The sequence below is a fragment of the Labrus mixtus genome, chromosome 4 (assembly GCF_963584025.1).
Source record: "Labrus mixtus chromosome 4, fLabMix1.1, whole genome shotgun sequence".
Lineage (NCBI taxonomy): Eukaryota > Metazoa > Chordata > Actinopteri > Labriformes > Labridae > Labrus > Labrus mixtus.
This window is the reverse complement of record NC_083615.1, coordinates 10,122,674-10,132,454: the sequence shown is the minus strand read 5'-3', so window position 1 is coordinate 10,132,454 and position 9,781 is coordinate 10,122,674. Positions and strand designations below refer to the sequence as shown.

At 40.8% G+C, this 9,781-nt stretch overlaps 1 protein-coding gene across 2 annotated transcripts in view; it reads right to left on the bottom strand.

Moving 5' to 3' along the window:
- Nucleotides 1-3,649: 3,649 nt before the first annotated feature.
- LOC132972741 (PDZ domain-containing RING finger protein 4-like) overlaps nt 3,650-9,781 on the bottom strand; it is a 118,166-nt gene continuing 112,034 nt past the window's right edge. For both annotated transcript variants that reach the window (XM_061035798.1, XM_061035799.1), the window contains 3 exons: nt 8,805-8,906; nt 7,866-7,997; nt 3,650-6,922 (listed from right to left, as the gene is read on the bottom strand). In XM_061035798.1, coding sequence (XP_060891781.1) covers nt 5,462-6,922; nt 7,866-7,997; nt 8,805-8,906 — 1,695 coding nt within the window. In that variant the 3' untranslated portion in view covers nt 3,650-5,461. The remainder of the gene's footprint in view (nt 6,923-7,865; nt 7,998-8,804; nt 8,907-9,781) is intronic.

Genomic DNA, 9,781 nt, shown 5'->3' with positions numbered 1-9,781 from the left:
TTCTTTCTAAATGCACAGGCTGTTAGCGTCGGTGTTTGGGACATTGATGCTTTTTCAATCAGGCCTATTTGTATATAGAGGGGGTCATTTTCATCAAATAACTGCATATTGGCTCAGCTCAGTTCGCAGAGATTGTGTGAAAGTTCCGCCCGCTGAACCTATGCAAATGAGTCAAAAAGACACCGTTAGAATCCCAAAACACGCACAAGGGTTGAATGCAACCCTTACTGCGCTACAACGCAAACAGAATCTGTGAGCTGGCGCAATTCTTTTGTGAATCTGGCCCACAGCTTTTAAAAAGCATCACACTGTTTGGCTGCAGCAGAGCCTACAGACACTCTGTTCAAACATATGCACAGCACATGCATCTATAATTGACAAATAACTAGAACATTGAAACCCTAATGTCTCAGTGAATGTTTATACTGAAAAATGAGACACATTTCTCTGTAGTGTGTTGTTTAATATGTGCAGGGAGAAGTGCTTTATCGAAGATGGGCATACTTTGAAATGGGAGAACTCCTCACACACAGGCCAGATTTTTGCCAGTTATCAGTACTTTCACATTTGTTGCAACAAAGACTTAATTTCTTATCCATCCTTGTCAGTTACTTTCCCATTTTTAAATAATACATTCGTCCAAATGTCAGACTTGCCTTGCTTTGTCTTTGTGTTGTTAAAAACAACTTTAATCTTCTTTTCCAAGACATTTGTTAATTCTATAATAGTAAGCACTGTCCTGCTCCCGCCCTCAGCAACGGTAAAGCTGCCACTCTCGCGGGATCCCGCTCCCGATGCAGCCCTCTACATCCAACTTTTTTGAACATGTGAATGTGCTATTGTTGGCATTGAGCTTCATGCATAATTGTAGTTGCTTCACCTGGTTATGGTTTGGGAAAAATTATTCGTAAATCTACTTTTGTGCACTTTTTATTTAAAATACCATTCCTCATTATCAAGAAGTACAGAGATGGTGTTAAGTGATACATGCACGATAACCATGTGCCATTGAACTCAGTCTTCTGCTTTGTCAAATCATATAAATTCCAAGCAGCTGGTTCAGCTCCATGGTTTCGTCCATAACACCCACACAAATGCTGCTACATCTGGCATGTGAGAGCCACTTACACCAACACAGCAGGTATGATATCAAAGATCAAAATTGCCATCAATTTCTAAATCGTTTCTAAAAGTTTTTAACAAGCCTCTGACATTAGGAACAAGAAGAGACACTGTGAAGCAGATTGCACCATCACATGTCAAGTGGATCAGTATGTCAATAAATACAGGCCTCCCTTGATGAATGATGTTAGAGAATTTGTAGTTTTTGCTTTTAAGAGAATCCTAAAGGTTATCAGGAAACATTCATAACAGAGGCAACAGCTGAAAGTGTGTTTGAATGGAGCACCGAAGAGGAGATGAGCCACCGCTATCTGTTTGACATTTCTGTCAGAACTGGTATTTGAACTTCTGGGTAGCTCTGACAAATGCCATGGCTGTCACAGACCGGATTTTAATTACACCTGACTGAGTCTTTCAGGGGCTCAGGGATGAACTTAATTAACTAGCAAGCTTTGGGCTAGGCTTGGTGTGGGATGGTACAACTCACACGGCTTCTTGTTCTGTGGATTTTCATTGGCATTTTAATGGTCCTCGTCTATAAAGACTGGAAGCATTAACAAATGAGGGGAGAACAAATGGGCTCAGGGGATGACGGGAGTCTACTTTCAATACCAAACTGGATGTTAACATTTTGGTCCCTGTGTAAACGGAGATGCTTTTAAGTGCATCAGACTATAATGAGAATGGAGTGTGTTGACCGTGGCGTACAACCTCAAAATTGCATTAAATGTGATACGTTGGCATTTCAAGGCAGACTTTCTTGAATATTAAGTAGATATTGTCAGTCCAAAATCCTATTTTAGTGATTGACAGCATGAGCTGTGAGCTTTTGTCTTGCAAGAAGAGCCTAACCAATTATCAATCTGCCAATACTATCTGGTTGGACTACACAGATCTGTTGTTGTGTACAAGTTTTACCAATATGCCTTCTATATAACTTCTTAACATGATGTGTTATGGAAGAAACAAAGCAAGGATCATTTACCATCATATAGACCATGTTCTGCATGTTCTCTTCTGTTTACAATGCTCATTGCACAATCTGCAGAAAATGTTGCAGAGCATTACTATGTAGGAGGCAGAAGTCCATGCTAGACTTAGCCGCCCACTAGTGCGTTCACACTTACATGCAGGTGAAGTCAGTGTGAGCTAATGTGAGAATACAGCAGGGGCGGATGACGTTTATATCCTGCTACCAGCGTTCGACTGACCTGTGATCGATGTGATCTCCATGTACATTGTAGAAGTGCTTTGACATTTTCTGTTTGCCAGCATGCTCTACTCTGCTCTTTTGATGATACTGTGAAAATGTCAAACAACACGGTGTCATTGGTACAAACTAATGATACTGTCGGACTTGTGTCGTGTGTCATTTACCTGTTGTTTGTTTAACATCATCCTGAGACCCCGCCACCCCTTTGGTCCATCACAATAGTCACCTGCTGGGAGGTGCATGTGTGAAAAACCAACTCAGGAAGATTTCAGGAGCAGCTGGCCTGATATTTTGTAGACATTTTCAGGAGTGCATGTGAAAACAGATTAGGTTGAATGTTTAGTAGTTTATAAACTACTGTTATCTAAAAGCTGCCTTCAGGGTACCTGTGCCAAGTCATCTCTGTGCACAATCCCAATAATACACAACTATATTTATTACAGAAGATAAAATGAACTTCTTTGACCATTCAGTTCATGTTAATGAAAGGTTAACAGCTCAAACTGGGATTGAATTAATCTTATAAATCCCACATCAGTCAAGCTACTCGTTTAAAGGGATGGAGTTCTTTAGAGGCCAGATTGCACACATTTAAAATTCTTGTATTTCCCCAAACACTGAAAATAAAAGACAAGAAAACATACTTGTGGGTTACAAAGAACAACTTCCATTCAGAAAAAAAGTGTGTCTAATACTGGGAAGACTTTGTTCCTTTTTATATTTAATCAGTTTCTTTAAATGGAACAAGTTTTCCGTTAAAAGGAAACACAGAAATACTGAGAAGTCTTGAGGCAGTAGTGTATCTGTGACATTCCAATTTCAGCTTTAGCTAACTGACAAGTTAAGATAACACAGAGACCAAAGTATCCCACTCGCTCTCCTCTGCATATGACAAGGCCATAGCAATGAGTAAGTGGTTGGTACATTTTAATGAACAAGAAGCCATCCAAGTAGAAGGTGATTTTAATTGAAATCTTCCTCTGTTTGATCAATTAACATATCCACAGAAGGGGGTGGCGGGTTGGGGGGGGGAGTAGTAAGACACTCTTGAGATTTCTGAGGAGAGTTCTTGTTCAACACATATTTTTGTATAACTGACTAAACTAGTCATTGCCACAGAATGTCTTCCTATAGCTTTTGTTAAAGTTCACTCTGCATTATCACAGACAAAGTTCTTCACACCAAATTAGCAATATGAACTATTTTGTAAAGCAACTAAGACTTTCTTTTTTACTCATGTAAGTCCTAGCTTGCAAAAACTGCAAGTAGCAGCAGATGTGGTCTCTTCCAGAAAAAAATACCAATCCATTGCAATGATGTACCAAAAAACAATAATTTATTATCATTTCTTTCACCGTTATCACACATTTCACCTGGCTACAAATGTGCCCAACTACGCATTACTCAAAAATTAGACCATGGACATCGACTCAAAAAAAATACAGGGATCAGTTTAAAATTTCAAATGTACAATATTTCACTTTAAAATGACGCATTTTGGGATGAGTGTACTGTACATGTAGCTGAACTATAAATTCATTTGATGGATGGTAACCTCTCATGTCAGCAGTTTAGGTTTTCAATGATCCCATTTGCTGTGTTCTGAGTCCTGCTCAGTGGCAATCACCCAAACACAAGTTGAATGTGACTGCAAACATAATTCGGTAACCACTGTACAAGTTTTGTTGATTCTTCCTGATACTTAGAGTCATTTTTAGGTTATGTATGAATAAGGCTGACAGTACCTGCCTCTTGCACAGAGATATGCAGAAACACTTTGTGTACGGAAAAGCTGCAACACAAACGCATCATTGATTGAGTTTTTGCTGTTAAGGCTATGCTGAGTAAAGGTGTATGGAAAGTCAAAAATATGTAAAAAATACCGGTATGCAAAAGATATGAGAAGGTCCATCTGTTGTCGAATATGTAGAAAAAAATTGGATTTTTAAGCAAAAATAAAACTGGATACAAAATATTTCTTCATCCAAAGCTGAAAACGATACAAAAAAGCTGCAACCCTGGCAACGAGCAATTTTATTCTGGATTCTTGAGATGTTTGTTTTCCTTTACCAAAAAATCTAGGAAAACAGTTTGGAAGAATAATTAAGTCTGTTTTTCTGTGTCTGCTGAGTCATTTTTTTTTTCCATGAACTTGTCAGAGTAGCAGCTTCTGCAGTGTTGTTTCAAAGTTTTTGTTGTAGCTTTGTAAAAAGAATCTGATCAAGTTGAACCAATTATGGAAACGTAATATCAAGAGTTTGAATGCAATATGAGGTATTGACCTATTCAAAGTTTTTATAAAATTGCTAATAATAAAAAATCATATTATGAAAGGCAATTTGTTGACTCATTTTTAAAATGTACAATGTTTAAGTACACAGAACCACACTAATTCTTTGCCCTGATGAATAGATATGGCATTATCATGTGAAACATCTTTTTCAATCTGTTTCAAATTAGTTTGAGGAATTGAGCACTCGTAATTCTGTTAGTATTTTAGTAGGATCAAGTTTTACAGTACTCTTGGATTTAGAGCCTCATTTTTGTAAACATACTTAGAAGCTCTTGTGACTTGACCATTCCTGTGTTCTTCATCGTTTTAACTGAACGTTTTTGGAAATCAATGCACAGATCATTTTAACTCCCTCTCAACAACACAGAGAAAGTTATACATTTCAGCTTTGAAAGATAAGTACATCTGACAATGAAGGAACATTAAGAAAACAAGAGAAAGGCTGCAGACCCAACTGTTTCACTTTGTACCTGGAACGTGTTCATGACACACAAGAAAAATACTACACTTTTCTCAGGATGTTCATACAACTATTTTGAGTTATATAATGGTATGGTCTTAACATAAATATGAAAATAGAATTGAAAAGATAAACATGTTTTGACTGAGTAATAAAATAATTATCATCATTTCATAGAAAAATGCTTTTCCCACAGAGTGATGTGAAAAAATGATGTTGAAAATCATGGAGAAAATGCTGTGATAAAATCTTTACAAAATGCTTTTTGGGTTACAAAGTGTGAAAAATATTCATAATGTCCTCATAAAAACGCCACATTGAACGAGGCAAGTATCACATACCGCATGGGGTAGAATGTGTGTGTTATCTTTCTTTATACAGTTGTGACTGAAAGGAAGGCGTTGTGCACCTTGGCTCCCTCGGGGGCCTTAGTACCATGAGTCATCAGTTCCTGGATGGTCATCCAGTTATCCAGAATCTTCTTGTTGCGTTTCTTCATCATCTTCTTGTGGCTGAGTTCTATGATGCTGACTTCCTTGCGACCCTCGCTGCTGCTCTGAGGGTTCTCTTTCAAGCTTTCCAGGCGACTGCGCTGCATAAACTCTCGTCTTTTCCTCTGTTCTTTTGCTCTGACCAGGTGCTGCTTCCTTTCCTCTTTACTCCAGTACCTCCCCATCTTCATTTCACTCATTGCATCATCATCCGTGGTCATTCCCCCGCTACGCTCCTCTTTAATCTTGAGGGCTCGCTCCCTCAGGATCTTATCTCTTACAGGCCTCTTGGTGATGTAGCGTGTGCCGTCGCTGCGGATCTTGACCTTCCACTCCATCTTGGGCTCATTAATTGGCCTCTGAGGCTCTTTGCAGACACTGAGCAGGCTGAGCTGGCTCTGAGCGTACTCCACAGCCGAGCGCTGCTGGATCAGTTGCATATAGCTCTGGTAGTGGCGGGCGTGAGCTGGGATGTTGACCTGCCTCTGCTGGGAGCTGTGGGACGGAGAGAAGTAAGGGATCTGGGAAGCACCTGGCTTTGAAACGCCCTTGCTCTCCTCCTCAGCCTGAGGTGTGTGCTTTGCAGGGTTGCTGTGGTCCGGGCTGCTGCTCTTACCTGGGACTGGAGCATGACATGCTGGGACTGGACTTGGACTAAGTGAAGGGCCAGTGGCAAGGCTGCTGCAGAGGTTCCTCTGGTTGGTGAGACTCACCATCCTCTGGAGTGAGTGCTCCGGGGAGCGGTCCATTGCTAGAGGGGTGCTCCGTGAACTCTCAGCTGTGTTATAGGCACTGGAGCTGTCTTTGTCAGATTTCTCCAGCCTTCCATTAATGTCCGCCAGCTTACCCCTGGTGGGGTCACTTCGATTGAGGCTTTGGTTTTTGGTTGAGGGTGCACAGGGGCCCGTGGAAGGAGATTGCTGTCCCTTTCGAAGGTTATGGGCCTGCATGATGTTTTGACATTCAAGTTCAATGCTGCGCAGCTCTTCATTGAGCATCCGCAACTCGTGCTGCATGCCGCCCTGCTCGCCCACGCTGCACTCAATAGTGCTGCGGCGGCTGTAGAACAGGTCGTACTCGCCACTGTTGCGTATCTGACACTTCAGCTCCAAGAGCTGCTGGAAGCGATCACCCTCCATCTCTTCATCTTCCTCTTCCTCTTTGTCTTCCAGTTTTGAGGAGCCGGTACGGTGTGTGTCCCCATTGTCTCTCAGGCACTTGGACAGACGTCTCTGGATGTGTGCCAGGACATTATGCTCTGAGCTCTCCGTTCTGTCCTTTATTCTCTGTACATTATCCTTATGAGGCAGTGTGGAGCAGGTAGGCTCATCGTCTTCTTCTCTCTGAGAAATAACATAAACAAGACATGCCTGAAATACTCTGATATTGAACACATGCAAAACTGCTACACTTATTTTTGTTAATTATCCACTTCTTTTCAATCAAATTCGATCAATGCTACTTAAAGGAAAACTGTAGTTTAAAACTGTTTGGATTTTAAGCATGTGTAGCAAGTCTGCAAATGTCTTTTAAGTTATTTTATGTAGTTGACTCGTCTGTTGGGATGAACTTCAAAAGGTACTCTGGTGTTTTCTGTTATACCTGCCTTTCTATGGAATGAGGACAGAAAAGAACTAAAATACATCCGAACTGCTGTATTAAGAGTTCAAAAAGTGAAACCCAATTCTTAAGTATCCTGGAGGATTACATATGCTGTTATGCATAACTGTCTTCTACAGCTCTGCTACTTCAGGGATTGTTTCCTCTCCATCATGCCTTTGAAGTTCCGTTTATATGGATTTTTGTAGCATGCTATTCTCTCAACAAAACAGAATTTTAAATCATGATTTTTCTATGTTTGGAATTGGAATGGTTCATTGGTCCCATCCCATACATATTCATACTCATTATTTCATATTCATTTTTCAAAGGGCAACGCTGTTTTCACTGTTTTCCCCGGAAAGTCAATGAAAAGTTTGATTTCCTGACTGCTGCCGGCTAGAGCTGTTTAATATTGACTGTGACTAATGACCCGAAACAGTCAAAGCAATTTTTGGTCAGTCCGATGGTATGACATTCATAACACATTGGGCTGAACACTCTGTCAGTCAGGGGGGAGGTTAACTTTGATCTATTCTTCACAAAATATCTGTTTTTAGGAGCTATGTTCTCATTGAACAGAGCAAAGACACGAGCTTCTACAGTTTCTTCTACCCAGATACCAAAGCTCTGCCATTGACTCGTTAATCCAGTTATAGTAAAGCATGTGTTTTGCTGCTGTCTGACCTGCTCATTCTCCTGATCCTCTTCTTGTAAGGCAGCCAATTCCATCTCCTCTCTCTGCTGCTCCTCCAACATTTCCATCTTCAGCTGCTCCAGGAACTCACTGTGCTCATCGTCCAACCAGTCCTCCTCCAGCTAAGGGTGAATGAAGAGGGAAAGAAAAAGGGGCAAATGTTATTTGTCAAGGCCTAAAGCTTGTGGTAACAGTGTCTCAAAACAAATTGTTGGATGTTCCAAATGGATGCCCAAATCGGATTTGGTGGGAAAAAAAAGGAAGAAAAGATTTTGAAATAAGAAACTGCAAGAAGCAGTAGGGTGTATTGTTTGACTGATATGCACCAGACTTCTTGCCCTACAAAACAATAACCCTCCTTTTTAAAGCATGCGTTCTCTAAAATCAAGCCAATACACTTTAATGGCTTTTCCACTGCGACCTCTGACCTATCTGCTCCACACTATCTATCATCTATTTGTCTACTTGATGCGAACCAAATGGAATCCATATCTGTAGACTTCAGATTTACTACCGAGAGACACATTTAATTACAAAGAGTCTACTATTGCTACTGGCTCATCTGCACTGCGGCAGAGTTCTTCCGCTTATTCGCCATCGGCCTTGGGCCTGAACTCACTTCACATTAGCATGCCATTAGCTTTTATGGCTTAGCGTTGGAAGTCAATTACAGTGGCGCTACATAAAAATAAAACATGATGAGGTGTCTCAGTGGTGGCTTCCACTTGGAGAGGGTGTGGTGTAGAGGGGGAGGGTTGGCTACCCCAGACTGCTGAGGTTTACCCTACTATATACAGTATATATATACTGTAATGATAAAAGTTGAGGGCTTTACTTTGTTAGTAGTGGGCCCCATGTTATATGTTATATGTTTGCTTCAATGGTTAAACAGAGAAAAGTGTTATTTCAAGTGTGTTGTATTTCCACACCTGCAATTCAGGTCTGGCAACCAGCAGCAGGATGTTCCTGCACTCGTCGTTGGAGAGCGCAGCCATGGCTTCCTCTCTGTCTTGTACGTCTTGGCCATTAATCTGAAGATGACACGCAAGCAGGATTACTACACTCCCTATTAATTCAGAAACAAGCAGGCAGGCAAGCAAGCAAACAAGCAAACATGTATTAGCTTCAAAGCAGCAAACATTTCATCAAATGTACATAAATACACAGAGAATAGCTTTATTCTCCCAATAAAAGCCCTTAAGAAAAACAAAGTACAACAATAAAAGTGGCACTGCACATTAATGCTGTTTTTTTCCTGAGGAAATTGTAAACACTATGTGCTGCTCCCTAATACATATCTGGACCCAACGGTGATTAGGAACGGGACAGTGGCCGTGGGCCGACGGAGCTGTTGTGTACCGGGCGGCGTACATACATCTAGCCGTACAATTAACTGGCCACTGACAGGGGGCGTCCATCTTTTTGCAGGCAGAGTAATGGCCCTGTCACTGGTGGATAATAGTGCCAGAGTACTGGTCTGCCTCACAAACACGCACATACACCCTCCTCTGGCTTAAACCAGGCACAGAGCACATGATAGACTCCAGAAGACAATTAGACCAGCACTGCTTATTTATCCTCCCCCTGCTTCTTACAATTGCCTTCGCAGACTAGTTACTCCTCCTTAGACTACAATTCTGTTTACCCCACTAAAAATACTGTATACAGTTGTACTGATTTATGATCATTTTATACATAGAATATTAATGTGTGCTTTTCAATTTATAGACCTTTAATTGCATTTCTTATTCTACATTTGACTCATAATCTTGTCAGTGTTAAAACTGTTAACATTACCCTTTTTTGGCATCAGAGATTACCCCTGAATGTGCACCGTTTGAACCTTAAAGCTGCTGATACATTCTATCAAAAAAATTGAAAAATGATTATTAGTGAAAAGTTAAGT